At 43.2% G+C, this 16,125-nt stretch overlaps 1 protein-coding gene across 1 annotated transcript in view; it reads left to right on the top strand.

Annotated features, from left to right (window-relative positions):
* Positions 1 to 16,125, top strand: part of LOC128640146 (RRP12-like protein) — a 213,700-nt gene that overhangs the window by 99,948 nt on the left and 97,627 nt on the right. Inside the window, exons 20-21 of the mRNA XM_053692506.1 lie at positions 14,993 to 15,086; positions 15,183 to 15,341. Coding sequence (XP_053548481.1) covers positions 14,993 to 15,086; positions 15,183 to 15,341 — 253 coding nt within the window. The remainder of the gene's footprint in view (positions 1 to 14,992; positions 15,087 to 15,182; positions 15,342 to 16,125) is intronic.

Below are 16,125 nucleotides of genomic sequence, written 5' to 3'. Positions count from 1 at the left end.
CAAAACGGCTGCTTTGTAAACATTGATGAGTGAAAGTGCCCCTGTTTTTAATAGTATTTTTAAAAAACGGTCTTTAATTCACCAAAGTTTACCTTCACTTTAAATATCCCTGCCACTTCCTCACTACCCCAATCATTCTTTGCCTTTCGTCATGTTAGGAGGTGGCAGATAAGTGTCAGAAGATTCAGAGACTCCATTTCTAAAGTGGATGGTGCTATCTCTGCACTTGCTAAACATACAACTATACCTCTTGAGGATAGTTCTTCGTTCAGAGAGCTGATGGATAAGAAAATGGAAACCTTTCTGAGAAAGATGTTTCAACATACGTTTTTTTTTGTTTCAACTGGCTGCTGCAGTTGCCACGGTTGCCGGAGCAGCTACCTACTGGTGCGACTCTTTGTCGGTACTCATTGAGGTGGAGTCTCCCCTCAAGGATATTCAAGACAGAATTAAAGCTCTTAGAATTGCTAACTCTTTTATCTGTGATGCGAACATGCAAATGATTCGCCTAAATGCAATGACCTCTGGCTTTGTGGTCCTAGCCTGCTGTGCGCTCTGGTTAAAGTCTTGGTCTGCGGATATGACTTCTAAGTCCATAATCCTTTCTCTTCCCTTCAAGGGAAAGATTTTATTTGGTCTAGGCCTGGACTCCCATTATTTCTATGGTTACCGGAGGCAAGGGTGCCTTCCTACCACAAGATAAGAAGTCGTCTAAGGGACGACAAGCTTCTAATTTTCGTTCCTTTGGTTCTGACAAATCTCAACGACAACAATCCTCCTCCAAGCCAGAGCCACCCAAGAGTACTTGGAATCCGGCTCAGTCCTGGAATAAATCCAAGCAGAATAAGAAGCCTGCCAAAAACAAATCGACATGTAGGGGGGAGACTCTCTCTTTTTTTTCAGATGCCTGGTTCAAGGACGTACTGGATCCATGGGTCTTGGAGGTGGTATCTCAGGGATACAAAAGGGCTTCAAATCTCATCCGCCAAGGGGCAGATTCCTTCTCTCGAATCTGTCTACCAGACCAGAAAAGACCTTTCTAGGGTGCGTTGTGGATCTATCCTCCTTAGGAGGAGTTGTCCCGGTGCCTATCGAAGAAAGAGGTTTGGGGTTTTATTCAAACCTTTTCATTGCCCCAAAGGAGGAGGGAACTTTCCGCCCAATTCTGGACCTAAAGTGCTTAAACAAATTTCTGTGTCCCTTCAAGATGGAGATAAGGTCCATCTTTCCTTTAATTCAGGAAGGCCAGTTTATGACCACTATAGATCTGAAGGACGCTTACCTTCATGTTCCAATTTACAGGGAACACTTTTTCAGTTCCTGAGGTTCGGATTCCTGGACCAGCACTTCCAGTTCATTGCTCTTCCGTTTTGCCTAGCTACTGCTCCAAGAATCTTTACGATGGTTCTGGGGGCTCTTCTAGCCATTGCCAGAACTCAGGGTATTGCAGTAGCCCCATACTTGGACGATATTCTAGTGCAAGCACCATCCTTTCGTCTTGCGGAAGATTTCTCAAAGTCCCTTCTCAGTCTTCTTCGATCACATGGATGGAAGATAAACTTGGAAAAGAGTTAATTTATCCCAAGTACCAGGGTGGAATTCATTGGTACTATAATAGACTCCTTATCCATGAGGATATTTCTAACAGACCAGAGACGTTGCAAGCTAACTTCGGCATGTCTTGCCCTCCTGACCATCCTGGGAGATTGGGACGCAAGCCTATCCGGATGGGGAGCTTTTTGGGGTGCCAGGAAGGCACAGGGGTTGAAGATTTAGGAGTCCTCCCTCCCGATCGATATTTTGGAACTACAGGCAATCTTCAAGGCATTGAAGGCTTGGCCACTTCTGTGTTCGTCCCAGTCTATCAGATTCCAATCAGACAATATAACTTCGGTGGCTTACATCAACTATCAAGGGGGAACGAGAAGTTCCTTGGTGATGAAGGCAGTATTTCAGATTCTGGAGTGGGCGGAGGCCCATAGCTGTTCCCTGTCAGCGATCCACATTCCGGATGTGGACAACTGGGAGGCAGATTTACTCAACAGGCAATCCTTCCATCCAGGGGAATGGTCTCTCCATCCCGAGGTGTTTGCAGAGATATGCAGCAAATGGGGGAACGCCGGAAATAGATCTCATGCCGTCCCGTCTCAATAGCACCTACCCAGATACGGGGCGAGGAATCCCCAAGCGACTCTAATAGATGCACTAGCAGTGCCCTGGAGGTTCAAGCTCATATATCTTTTTCCTCCATTACCGCTTCTTCCTTGAGTGGTGGCCCCCATTAAGCAGAAGCGGGTATCCGTAATCCTGATTGCTCCTTTGTGGTCGCGAAGGACGTAGTTTCCGGATCTAGTGGGGATGTCCTCATCTCCTGCTTGGAAGTTACCTTGTCGCAGAGACCTGCTGATACAAGGTCCATTTTGTTCATCAAAATCTATATTCTCTGAGGCTGACTGCGTGGAGATGGAACGCTTAATCTTGGCCAAGAGAGGTTTCTCTGAGAGTGTCATTGATACTCTTATTCAAGCTCGTAAACCAGTTACTCAGCGTATCTACCACAAGGTGTGGAGGACCTACTTACTCTCGTGTGAAGAGCATTGTTTTTCCTGGCACAGAGTTAAGGTTGCCAAGATCTTATCTTTCTTTTAAAAGACACGATGAGTCCACGGATTTCATTTTGTGGGATATTCACCTCCTGGTCAGCAGGAGGAGGCAAAGAGCACCACAGCAGAGCTGCTATATATAGCTCCTCCCTTCCCTCCCACTCCAGTCATTCTCTTTGCCTACGTTAGCGATAGGAAGGGGTAAAGTGAGGTGTTAGTATAGATTTTTCAATCAAGAGTTTATTATTTTTAAAGTAGTGCCAGAGTGTGCTGCTTTGTTCTAGGGTGTAGCTGTAGTCCATATCAGTCTCTGTAGTAGAGCTATTGGTGGCTTTAAAGCAATAGGAACTGGTGGGACATAGTTCTCACTGCGCCTCCTATACATTTATGCTTCCCTAATCTGGATAGCCTAAGCACAGTTAACTCAGGCTTATCTTATTCCACAGAGCTATGGGAGGGAGAGGACCTCCTAAACCTGATGTGCTGCCCTGCTGTCGGACAGAATACTAAGGTAAGCACTGACATTTTTATTCTGGGTCTGAAGCAACAAGGAAAGATTCAGGACAGAGGAATTGTAGCACTTTTCTGGGACAAATATCTCTTTTTATATACATAAAGGAGGATTCTACGACAGCATGGTAATGGCAGGCACGTGGGCTCAGGAGTGTGGCTTCTGGGTGCATGCACGTGGGCTCAGGAGTGGGGCTTCTGGGGGCATTTGCACTGAACGGATTTAATAGGGTTCAGGTTATATGCCCATTATACAGAGAAGGTTAATCTGAATGATGTTCACTTTTTATCCTTTCATTCTGACTGCTGTATAATTTTATGTGTAAGGCTCCTTCATACTTTTTGTCAAAGGGGGTCAGTTAACTCCCGTTGGTTTGTATATGATATAAATATGGCGACCGGGAGAGTGTGTATATTACGCCCACGAAGGGCGGGGTTATGTTTGGTGCCCATTTTTCTCAGCAGCGCAATTAAAATATCTGTATGCTTGGATGTGTTCTCACGCCCATGAGGGGCGGAGCTTGGGGCCGATTTAGGCTGCACCCGCTTTCTTGGAAGAGAGCGGTTTCCTTTGCTGACGCATTACTCTTCATCTCTGTGAGTCTGGATAGCGCTACAACTGCGCTCCGGATTTGTTTTCACGGTGAACGTGTATTAGGGCACCTCAGCGAGATTTCTCTGAGGTTGTCTATTTGTGGGCCGTCATATTTTTTTCTGCAACCGTAAAAAAGTTAAAGTTTTAACATTTAAAGTGACAGTATGGTATTTTGGCTGTTAGATAAACAGCAGAAAATATTTAAATAAAACTTGTTGTTCCATCCTTGGTGTTTTTTAGGATGAAACATGAGCACAAAAAGATGTTACTTTTGGAATTAAAGAAACAGTAACGTTTTTTATGTGCAAAAAAAAGACAATTTTTCCTTATTAGGCTTTTTGCTGTTTGAGAGTCTCTTGACTACGGTCAATTTATGCCACAATTTCTCCTGTAGTGTCCCACTTATTGTTATGGCCCACATGCAGTGCTCTGCGCATCCTCTATTATTCCAATTATGGAAAACATTTGAGGATTTATTTTTAATCAAAGGTTGATAACATGATCAGTGTTTTGAAATCCTTTTGGGTGATTAGCAGCGCTTTACAACTACACATTACATGCATACATATTTGTAATGACTGATTACTTATGAGGGTGATTGATTCAGTGGTTACTATCATCAAATACCTCTCTATTACTACCTGAAAGGAAGATTCTTTGGGATTATCTGGGAGAGTTTTCTCAGAATCAGATGGTATAATATCTTTACTTGATCCTGAGGTTGTTTCCTTCAGTTTTTTTAGCGTGAACACCTCCATTTATTTCCTTAGGAGGTTTTGGGCTATCTTGGGCTACCGCTGTAGTCTATCCTACTGCGTCCAGCAACTTATAAGGATCCGGTGAGGTAGTTTAGTTGGTACCGGTCCTGACTACAAAAGTTTCATATCCGGCAGGGTTGATGCAGCCCTTCGGCTTTTGAGGTCAATGAACTGTGTTCCATTACTTTGGACAGCATTCACATGTTTCCCATAGCCGACTCAGCTATGGAGGCGGGGCACTCATTCTCTAGGGTGGAGGTAGTAGTTGCCGGCTTAACTAAGAGAACTATTATACCCATTTGGATGGTTGGGTTCTCAAAGGTCCTATGGACAAAGAATAGAAGGGGGATGTACACCAGGGCTTACAATGGAAACCAGCTGTGTACCTTGATACAGTCGCTAGTGCAACGGCATATTGCTTGTGTTGTCTGATGATAATAAATTGGAAACTCCCCTGGATGAAATCCAGATTAGGTCTAAAGCTTTTAAAGTTGGCTAATTCCTTTATTTCAGATTTTTCAGTTGGGAGCATCCAGCTCACAAGCCATTATGGTGGGAGCCTTGTTCTACGGATGTGTGCTCTAAGTTTAACCTTCTAGCGATTTCTTACAAGGGAAGGACCTTGTTGGGATCTGGCTTGACGGATATATTCTCTTCTGAAGTTTCTAGAGATTAAAAAAAAAAAAAAGAGAACCCAGATAGCCTGCTATTGACTCAAACACAGCATGCATGAAGGTCATGCCACTAATCCAGGACCGGATCTTGTAGGGGGCAGATTTTTCTTCTTTGCTCGGGTTCAAGATGTTCAGAATTCCTGGGCTATAGATTAGTTACCCAGGGATACAAACTGAAATTCAAAAATTTTCTTCCCTGAGGAAGATTTCTTCTTTCAAAATTATCTGCAGCCCAGATAAAAAGAGGCGTTCTTACATTGTATAAGAAACTTCTCCTCCCTGGGTGTGATTGTCCCGTTCCTGCACAAGAACACAGGCAGGGGTTTTATTCAAATCTGTTTGTAGTTCCCAGAAAGGAGGGAACTTTCAGACCTATCCTAGGCCTCAAGGTTCTATACAAGTTTCTCAGAGTTCCGTCGTTCTAGATGGAAACTAGATGGAAACTATTTGTACCATTCTTCCAGGTTTGGTTTTCTGGACAAACACTTCCAGTTTGTGGCTCTTCCTTTCGGGCTGGCCACGGTTACCAGAATTTTCACAAAGGTTCTGGGGTCTTTGCTGGCGGTTCTAAGACCTTGGGGCGTTGCGGTGGCGCCTTCTCTGGACGATATTCTAATCCAGGCGCCGTCTTGTTAACAAGCAAGGTCTCATCCCGACATTGTACTATAGTTCCTGAGAACTCAAGGGTGGAAGGTAAATCTGGAAAAGAGTTCCTTAGTCCCAAAGACAAGGGTGACGTTCTTAAGGACTCTAATCGATTCTATATCTATAAAGATTTTTCTGACAGAAGTCAGGAAATCAAATATTCTAGATACCTGTCGAGACCTTTAGTCCAATCCTCGGCCGTCAGTGGCCCAGTGTATGGAAGTATTCGGACTGATGGTGGCGGCAATGGACATCATTCCGTTTGCTTGGTTTCATCTCAGACCTCTGCAGTTAGACATGCTCAGGCAGTGGAATGGAGAATATACGGACTTGTCTCCTCAAATCCCTCTGGATCCGGAGACAAGGGACTCTGTTCTTGGTGGTTGTTTCTGGATCATCTATTCCAGGGAACATGCTTTCACAGACCATCCTGGGTATGTCAGCCTTCTAGGGTGGGGAGCTGTCTGGGGTTCCATAAGGGTTCAGGGAGTGTGGACTCAGGTGGAGTCTGTTCTTCCTATCAACATCCTGGAACTATGAGCGATCTTCAATGCTCTTCTGGTCTGGCCTCAGTTGGCTTTAGCCCCAGTTCATCAGATTTCAGACGGATAACATAACGATAGTGGCTTACATCAATCGACAAGGAGGAACGAGGGGTTCCTTAGCGATGACCGAGGTAGGCAAGATAATCCAGTGGGCGGAGGCCCATTCTTGCCATCTGTCAGCGATCCATATTATTATTATCGGTTATTTGTAGAGCGCCAACAGATTCCGCAGCGCTAATATCCCAGGGGTGGACAATTGGGAGGCGGATTTTCTGAGCAGACAGACTTTTCATCCGGGTGAGTGGGAACTCCATCCGGAAGTATTCTCCAACCTGATTCTCAAATGGGGTCGGCTGGAGTTGGATCTCATGGCATCTCGCCAGAATGCCAAGCTTTCGAGATACGGGGCGAGGTCTAGAGATCCCCAGGCAGAACTGATAGATGCTCTGGCGGTTCCTTGAACCTTCAATCTTGCATACCTTTTTCCTCCGTTTGCGCTTCTTCCTCGAGTCATTGCTCGAATCAAACGGGAGAGGGCATCTGTGATCCTCATTGCTCCTGCGTGGCCTCGCAGGATTTGGTATGCAGACCTGGTGGAAATGTCATCACTGCCACCTTGGAAACTTCCGTTGAGGAAAGACCTTCTCATTCAAGGGTCCTTCCTTCGCCCAACTCTAGTTTCTCTGAAGCTGAAAGCTTGGAGATTGAACGTTTAATCCTATCCAAGCAGGGGTTTTCAGATTCGGTCATAGAGACCATGATCCAGGCTCGTAAGCCTGTTACTAGAAAGATTTTCCATAAGATATGGCGTAGATATCTTCTTTGTTGTGAATCCAAGGGCTACTCATAGAGTTAAGTAAGATTCCTAGAATTTTGTCTTTTCTCCAAGAATGATTGGAGAAGGGTTTATCGGCAAGTTCCCTAAGGGGTCAGATCTCTGCCTTGTCTATTTTGTTACATAAACGTCTGGCGGATGTCCCAGATGTTCAATCCTTTTGTCAGGCTTGGTCAGAATCAGGCCTGTGTTTGAACCAATTACTCCTCCCATGGAGTCTGAATTTAGTTCTCAAAGTTCTTCAAGAGGTTCCGTTTGAGCCTCTGCATTACTTAGATATTGAGTTGTTATCTTGGAAAGTTTTTTATTTCTTATTGCCTTTTCTTCAGCTCGATGAGTGTCTGAACTTTCGACATTACAATACGATTCTCCTTACCTTATTTTTCATCGGATAAGGTAGATTTACGTGCTAACTTAGGGTTCCTTTCTAAGGTTGTTCAAACAGGGAACATTAATCAGGAAATTGTGGTTCCTTCCTTGTGTCTTAATCCTTCTTCTCCAAAGGAACGTCTTTTGCACAATTTGGACGTGGTCCGTGCTTTGCAATTTTATTTACAAGCGACTAAGGGATTTCGTCAGTCGTTTTCTTTGTCGTTTTCTTTGTCGTTTTCTGTGGGAAACGTAATGGTCAGAGAGCTGCGGCTACCTCTTTCTTTTTAACTGAAGAGTATCATCCGTTCTGCTTATGGGACTGCTGGAGAGCAGCCTCCTGAGTTACGACTCATTCCACTAGGGCTGTTGCTCCTTCATGGGCTTTCATAAATGAAGCTTCTGTAGACCAGCTTTGCAAGGCTGCAACTTGGTCCTTTTTTTCACACTTTTTCTAAATTTGTTAATTTTTTGTCTCGGCTGAGGCTGTTTTTGGGAGAAAGGTTCTTTAAGCAGTGGTGCCTTCCGTTTAGGTTCCCTGTCTTGTCCCTCCCTTATCATCCGTGTATTCTAGCTTTGGTATTGTATCCCACAAGTAAGGATGAAATCCATGGACTCATCGTGTCTTTAAAAAGAAAAGAAAATGTATGCTTACCTGATAAATTTGTTTCTTTTTAGACACAATGAGTCCACGGCCCGCCCTGTTCTCTGAGACAGGTTATTAATTTTTTTTTTTAAATCTTTTTATTAAGAGTAACATAGGTGAAAAGCAACATTTACATCTGTTGAGTACGGGTCAAGCCCAAACGCAGTTGGGAACATTATCATCCAATATCTCTCATCATTACAGTAGCCCAAATGTCTTTCAAATACATATGGAACAAGTAGTATTCACCAGGAGTTAACTCTTGAATTTTGAATTTTTATAAACCTTCCCAAGACCCCCCTCCCAACTCTACCAACTTGAAATAACAAATCCCAAATCCCTCCCCCATCCTACAACTTAGATCCTAAGGCCCTACTAGAGTAATCTATTGAGTCTCCTGTTGGTGCACAGTGTGACGAGAGAGAAAAAAAGGGAAGTCATTGAAGGGAAATTGAAGGGAAATATGCGTGTCCATTCACCCCTCAAAGAGCCTTCCAAAAATACCTTGGTGTGTCGAAACGGCAGTAATATCTGCCTCTGAATCTGCAGCTCAAAGGTCAGTATCAGTCTTCGCCATTTCTTTAGGAACAAGTTAAGCCTGTTACCAACAGCTACCCTAGTGTGTGTCTGTTCTATAAATAGTTGTGCTTTCAAAAGATTGCGAAAGTATGCTATAGTAGGTCTTGTCTTTTTAGTCCAGTGATTTAGAATACATTTTCGTGCGAGTAAAATAATCATGGTCAGTTCCAGGTCACATTGATTGTACTGGGCATCCCAGGCCAGAAAAAGGATATCAGTGGGCTTAAGAGAAATTGGGACTTTCATTTTTTTTGTTAATCCAATACTGTAATTGCTGCCAGAATTGCCTTATCACCGTGCACTCCCATATACAGTGCAGTAGGCCGGAGGCCTCCACTGAACATTTAGAGCATTTATTAGGGTGATCTGGTACCCACTTAGCCAGTCTATCAGGGGTCAAATAGGTCTTATGCAGGAATTTTGTTTGTGTTTCTCTGAGAATTGCCGAGAGAGTGGTCTTTCTGACTTTTTCCAGTGCCCCCCGGGCTCCATCCACCGTAATCCCTGTGACTCCCTCCCTCTCCCATCCCTTTATGGCCGAAGACTGCACTTTCAGCAGTCTGTCCTGTAGGAATACTTGGTATATTTCTGACAGAGAAAATCTACCCATCTTAAAAAGTGACTGCGTTAATCGAAAAGGGGATCCGTCCCAGAAGTTCGGATTGTTTCTAAGCAGCGTATCCACATAATGGCGCACCTGCAGGTAGGCATAAAAGTGAACCTTCGGGAGATTAAACTCCCTTTGCAGCATGGAAAAGAATTTGATGGATCTGGTCAAAGGTTCCAACAAAGACCCCACTGAGTGCAAACCCAGTTTGTCCCAGTGGTCAAAGGGCTTCATATCAGCTCCTGCTGGGAAATCTGGATTATGATGAAACGGAAGAAAGGCAGAGCTATGGCAGCTCTTCTTCAGAAACTGCCAGGCTCTTAGGGGGTCACGATATAGGAAGTTTAAACCTACTGACTTAGCCGCTCCCGTCTTTGCCATATGTGGAAAATAAGCTAAGGAGATTTCCCCCAAAGCAGCATTTTCCAAGCTGGATTTATAAAAGTGTCGTGTGCCCACCTGCCAGTCCACCACCAATAGTATCAACGCCGCCCAGTTGTAAAGCTTGAAGTTTGGCAAGGAGAAGCCCCCCTTTAGATAAGGCATGGATAGCTTGTCTGCAGATATTCGGGGTTTGCCCCCTCTCCAGACAAAGCATCTGGTTGCCGCATTTAGCATCTTCACATCCGCTTTAGTCAGCAACAAAGGTAGCATGAGTAATGGGTATAGGAGACGCGGGAGGATCACCATCTTCACCAGGCTGATCCTACCTGACAACGACACAGGGAGAGACCTCCAGCTTCTCATCAAGCTACAGAGCTTGACACATAGGGGAGTTAGGTTCATAGAGTATATCTTGTTAGGGTTGACAGGAATATGGATTCCCAGGTAGGTTAAACTCTGGGAGGCTGTTGCAAACGGGTAGTCATGCATGATTCCTTTTTTTTTATTCAACCACAAGATTTCCGATTTCTGCATATTGACCTTGTACCCCGAAAAGGAGCCAAAGTCGTGGAGCGTTCGTAAAATGGACGGGATATGTATGCTCGGATCTTGTACAAACAACATCATGTCGTCTGCATAAAGTGCCAACTGTTGGGGGTCACCTGCTATATCAATACCAGGGAAGACTTGGCGTAACTTTGTCGCCAGTGGTTCCAGTGCCAGATTAAATAGCAGCGGGGATAAGGGGCAGCCTTGTCTGGTGCCTCGCCCAAGAGTCACAGTACTAGAGAACATGTTATTTACACAAATGTTGGCGGCGGGGGAGGAATACAAGCTTTTAAGAAAGGACATGAAGGGGCTCGAAATGTTGAACTGTGTCATAGTGTGGAACAAGTGACTCCACTCCACTCGGTCGAAGGCCTTCTCTGCGTCCAAGGACAGCAGGAAGGCCTCCGGAAGTGGCCTATTCGAACCCGCCTGATTTCTACTCCAGAAGTATTGCGTCAGATGCAATACTCGGCGGATCTTAACCACCGATGACCTCGCAAACATGAAGCCAGTCTGGTCCTCGTGGATTAGCTCCGGTAAAATAAATTTAAGACGCTCCTCCAGAAGTTTTGTCAGAATCTTATAGTCCGCATTTAGCAGCGATATCGGCCTATAAGACTCAGGGAAAAGAGTATCCTTTCCCGCTTTAGGGATAAGAGTAATGTATGCCGCTGAAAACGAACTGGCTGGTTTGTCTGCTGCTGAGAAGTATTTCGTGAACAGATCAGTTAACACTGGAACAACCTGAGGTTTTAACATTCTATAGAATTCAATGGGCAGCCCATCAGGACCAGCCGCTTTGCCCAGTGCCAAAGACGAAATCGTCCTGTCTACCTCTTCTTTAGAGATAGGAGCGTTCAATTTATTCAATTGTTCTTCCGAGATCTGTGGTAATTTAATAGAGCCCCAGAAATCTTCTAGGGTCTCGTCAGAGCAGGCTTGGGATCTCTGACCACTCTGTCCCCATCCCTGAGCGCAGGTACAAAGCGCCTTGAGGTCTTAAGATTGACCAGGGAGGCCAAGAGCCTACCTGATTTATCTCCATATCTTTAGTATTTTCCCCTACTCCTTAAAAGAGTCTGAGACGCCTGATAAGCCAGAAGCGCATCATATTCTTTTTTGGTAGATATGTATGTTTGGTGGTGTAATCTTGTGGGCCTATTACAATATTTTAAATAAGAGGCATTTAGCTCTTTTCTGAGCTTTTCCAGTCTTTCTGCATGCATTTTTTTTTTGCAGGATAGGAAGGCCAAAATGTTCCCCGCAAGTACCACCTTCGCAGTTTGCCAGAAGAGTTCAGGGGTTGCGAGGTGTTGCGCGTTGGTACAGCAAAAGTCATCCCAACTAGTGACCATATATTGTTGAAACTCTTGGGATGTAACTAAGTACAGTGGGAACCTAAAGGTCCGCCGATCCCTAGGTGGGTCCAGGGCATCAAGGAAAAGCCCCATAGGGGCATGATCGGATACTACCACTTCTCCTATCTTGGAATCAATGATCCTTGGGATCAAGGAGTTAGAGGTAAGGAACAAATCAATGCGGGACATCGTGGGCAAAGCCCGGGAGACACAGGTATAGTCCTTGCCATTCGGATTTAGCTTGCACCAAATATCAACTACATCTAACGATGAGGTCAGAGCCTGGAACATCTCAGATTCAAATTTACCCTCGGATTTAACCTGCATTCCAGACTTGACCCCTGATGTATCTCTAAGCCTGTCCCGTTTTGTGTCGGGGGCCAGATTAAAGTCTCCTCCAATAATGAGAGCAGAGCCCAAAAAGGGGGTCAGAACGTCAGTCAGATTTTCCCAGAAGGTCCTGTCTTTTTGATTCGGGGCGTAAATGTTACATAGAACGTACTTCTTGTTGGCTATCGTAGTCTGTACTATAATGTACCGTCCGTCTGTGTCTTTCGTCACTATAGTGTCTGAGAGTTCTAACTTCTTCCCAAAAAGGATTGCCACTCCTCTACTGGCACTCTTGTATGAAACAAATTCCACTCTCCCCACCCAATCCCTTTCCAGCTTAGCATGTTCAGTATCAGAGAGGTGCGTCTCTTGCAGAAACGCTATGTCAGCCTTTGTTTTCCTCAACTGAGTTAGTATTGTTTTTCTCTTAATAGGGGAATGGACACCCCCCACGTTCCAAGTGTATATATTAAATTATAGTCTTAGATAGGACACCTTGTGAGAGACAGGGAGAGAGAGGAGGGGAAAAAAAAAAAAAGAGGGAGGGAGAGGGATTAAACATAAAATAACATGAAACCAAACGACATAAAATAGATAAGATAGAATAAAATAAAAAGTCTTCACACTGTCACGTACCTCCCAGTAGACCCCTTCCTTCCAGCACATTGCAAGCTCTAGTAGGCTACAAAAGTAAGACATCAAAAAAAACATCAGAAACAGGTCATCAGCTTAATAATGACAAGGCATCCTATATGACAAAGAGAAGTATTATAACCTGGCAGCCCAAACATAGATTGCGTGGTGGAGGTTATTAATTTTTATAAACTTCAGACACCTCTGCACCTTGGCTTTTTCCTTTCTCTTCCTAACTTCGGTTGAATGACTGGAGTGGGAGGGAAGGGAGGAGCTATATGTAGCAGCTCTCCTGTGGTGCTCTTTGCCGCCTCCTGCTGACCAGGAGGTGAATATCCTACAAGTAAGGATGAGATCCGTGGGCTGAAGAAGGGCCTTTTTGCTAGTTCCCTGAGGGGACAGATTTCAGCCCTGTCGGTTTTATTGCACAAGAGACTGACTGAGCTTCCAGACGTGCATTCCTTTGTTAAGGCTCTGATTAGGATCATACCTGTGTTTAGATCTGGGGCTCCTTGGAGCCTAAATCATCTTCTTCAGGTTTTGCAACAGGTTCCATTTGAGTCTCTGCATTCCGTCAACATTAAATTGTTATCTTGGAAGGTTCTCTTTTTATTGGCTATTGCCTCTGCGCGCAGAGTTTCTGAGATCTCTGCTTTGCAATGTGAGCCCCCTTATCTGATTTTTCATGCAGATTAGGCAGTTTTATGTACTAAATTGGGTTTTCTTCCTAAGTTTGTGTCAGATCACAACATCAATTAGGAGATTGTGGTTCCTACCTTGTGTTTTAATCCTTCTTCATCGAAGGAACACTTACTTCACAATTTGGATGTGGTTCGAGCCTTGAAGTTCTGTCTTCAGGCTACTAAGGAGATTAGACAATCTTACTCTTTGTTGTCTATTCGGGGAAGTGTAAGGGGCAGAAGGCTACTTCGATTTCCCTATCTCTTTGGTTAAGTAATGTTATCCGCTTAGCTTACTGGACAGCGGGACATCGTCCTCCTGAGAGGATAACGGCTCATTCCACTAGAGCGGTGGCTTCCACTTGGGTCTTTAAGAACGAGGCCTCTATGGATCAGATTTGTAAGGCGGCTACATGGTGGTCCTTACATACTTTTTCAAAATTTTACAAGTTTGTTGTTTTTGCTTCGACTGAAGCAGCTTTCGGAAGAAAAGTTTTGCAGGCTGTGGTGCCCTCAGAATAGGGTCCGCCTCTTCCTTTTTATTTCCTCCTGTTATTCATTCAGTGTCCTCTGGAGCTTGGGTATAGTTTTCCCAACAGTAAGGAATGAAGCCGTGGACTCTCCCTATCTTAGGAAGGAAAACATAATTTATGCTTACCAGATTAAATTCCTTTCCTTTTGGTTTAGTGAGAGTCCACGCCCCCCCCGCATGTATTTTCTCGTTAATGGGCAATCCCCTATTTATTTTTATTCTTCTGGCACTATTTATACCCTAATGTTTCTCCTACTTTTCCTTGTTCCCTCGGCAGAATGACTGGGGTAGTGAGGGAGTGAGAAGGATATTTAAGACTTTGGCTGGGGTGTCTTTGCCTCCTCCTGGTGGCCAGGTGTTGTATTTCCCAACAGTAAGGAATGAAGCCGTGGACTCTCCCTATCCGGAAGGAAAGGAATTTATCTGCTAAGCATAAATGTTTTCTTTCTATTAAGCATACACAATCAGCATCATTATAATTACTTTATATAAGCAGGTAGGTGTGTGTGTGTATATGTGTGTGTGTGTGTATATACAATTTTTTTAATTGTACAGACTGTTTAAATCATTAAAAAAAATATTCCTTATTTCTGTTTTATACATAAATATATATTTTTTTTCAGTAGTTTTGTAAATTAATATATAAAAACCTTGTAATTCCAAGATTTGTATAACGTGTTATTTTGGGTATAGATGTGTGTAGCAATGTTAGGCCTATAACGTCTGCAGTGTATAATTCCAAATTACATTAAATCATGTGAGAGGGGTCTTAATAAATAAAGTATAATGCAAAGTTGTTGTGTTTGCTACACATAATTAAACAAGTTATAGTACAATTTCATTTTATATATATTTTTATATATCTATATATTGTATTAGGTATAATTTAAATCACAATTGTCTGTTTTCAGAAAAGGATACTTTAACAACCTGCTTTGGCAGTTTACGTACACTCATTATTCTCTATTGATTTTCCCTAAATTGCCATCTATTTTAACATCCCCCATGGTTGAACAAGAATCTATCATGAATAGCTCATTATTCTACTACTCTTCAAATATGTTTTTCTTATTTTTTAACCATTGTTAGTTGTTTTGTTTAGCTTTTATTTTAACTTTTTACCTTTTTTTATGTTAAACTGTGCCTTTTATGTTGTATAGGTTGGCAATGCTGGATCTGATAATAGCCATGGCTCCTTATGCAGATGAGCCTTCTATGACCAAGATTTATCAAACTATTCTGCCTTACTTGGAGGTGAGTTGACAATAAGAATTAATAAAACTAATTTCACTCTTTTTGTTTAATTTGTTGTTTGTTTTTCCGGAATAATTAGGACTCTTACTTTTGTAGGAAAAAAATCATAGTTTGCAGAAGAAAGCATACAGAGTGCTGGAAGAAATATGTGGGGGGGAGAGAACTCCCTGTAAAGAGTTTGTGGATAAGAACTTAGAGGAACTGAAAACAACTCTGCTGCGTTCTTTAAAAAGTGCATCTTCACCTGCCAAAAAGGTGAGTTACCTAGACATGTTAAATCATGCAAGATCTTACTCTTCCTAGGGATAATTTTGTGCCAATCAAGAACAGCTGTCATGTGTGGCAAGCAGGTTATTTGACAGCATATATGTTAACTGTAACTGGTGAAAAATGTTGTTTAACACAGAAGAGGCAAATATAAAATAATCACAACTTAAAGTGATAGGTCAAAAATATGTTTATGGATGTATTTCAATTTGAAAAATAACCTTTTTTTTTCAATATACTTCCATAAATGCTTCTAGTGAAAGTTATTACTGTTTTCTTTTACAAAGATATGACGAGTCCACGGATTTCATCCTTACTTGTGGGATATTAACCTCCTGCTAACAGGAAGTGGCAAAGAGCACCACAGCAGAGCTGTATATATAGCGCCTCCCCTTCCCCTCCACCCTCAGTCATTCTATTTGCCTGTGTTATACTAGGAAGAGGTAAAGTGAGGTGTTAGTTTTAGTTTCTTCAATCAAGAAGTTTTTTTATTTTAAATGGTACCGATGTGTACTATTTTCCTCAGGGGGTTATGGAAGAAGATTTCTGCCCTGAGGTTGATGATCTTAGCAGTTGTAACTAAGATCGACGCTTGTTCCCACAAGACTTCTGAAGGTAACACATGAGACACCTTCAGTGGGGAGACCGGTTTTATGCTACAAGCAGCATTAAGGTATGTGCAGCCTTTTATTTCTGAAGAAACTTGATATATCAGAACTGGCTGGCATTTATTTCCCTATATGGGAAGGGGGTAAGCAGTAGACCTGTTTCA

Source organism: Bombina bombina, chromosome 9 (genome assembly GCF_027579735.1).
Source record: "Bombina bombina isolate aBomBom1 chromosome 9, aBomBom1.pri, whole genome shotgun sequence".
NCBI lineage: Eukaryota > Metazoa > Chordata > Amphibia > Anura > Bombinatoridae > Bombina > Bombina bombina.
The sequence above is the reverse complement of the archived record's forward strand: the minus strand, read 5'-3'. Positions and strand labels throughout refer to the sequence as shown.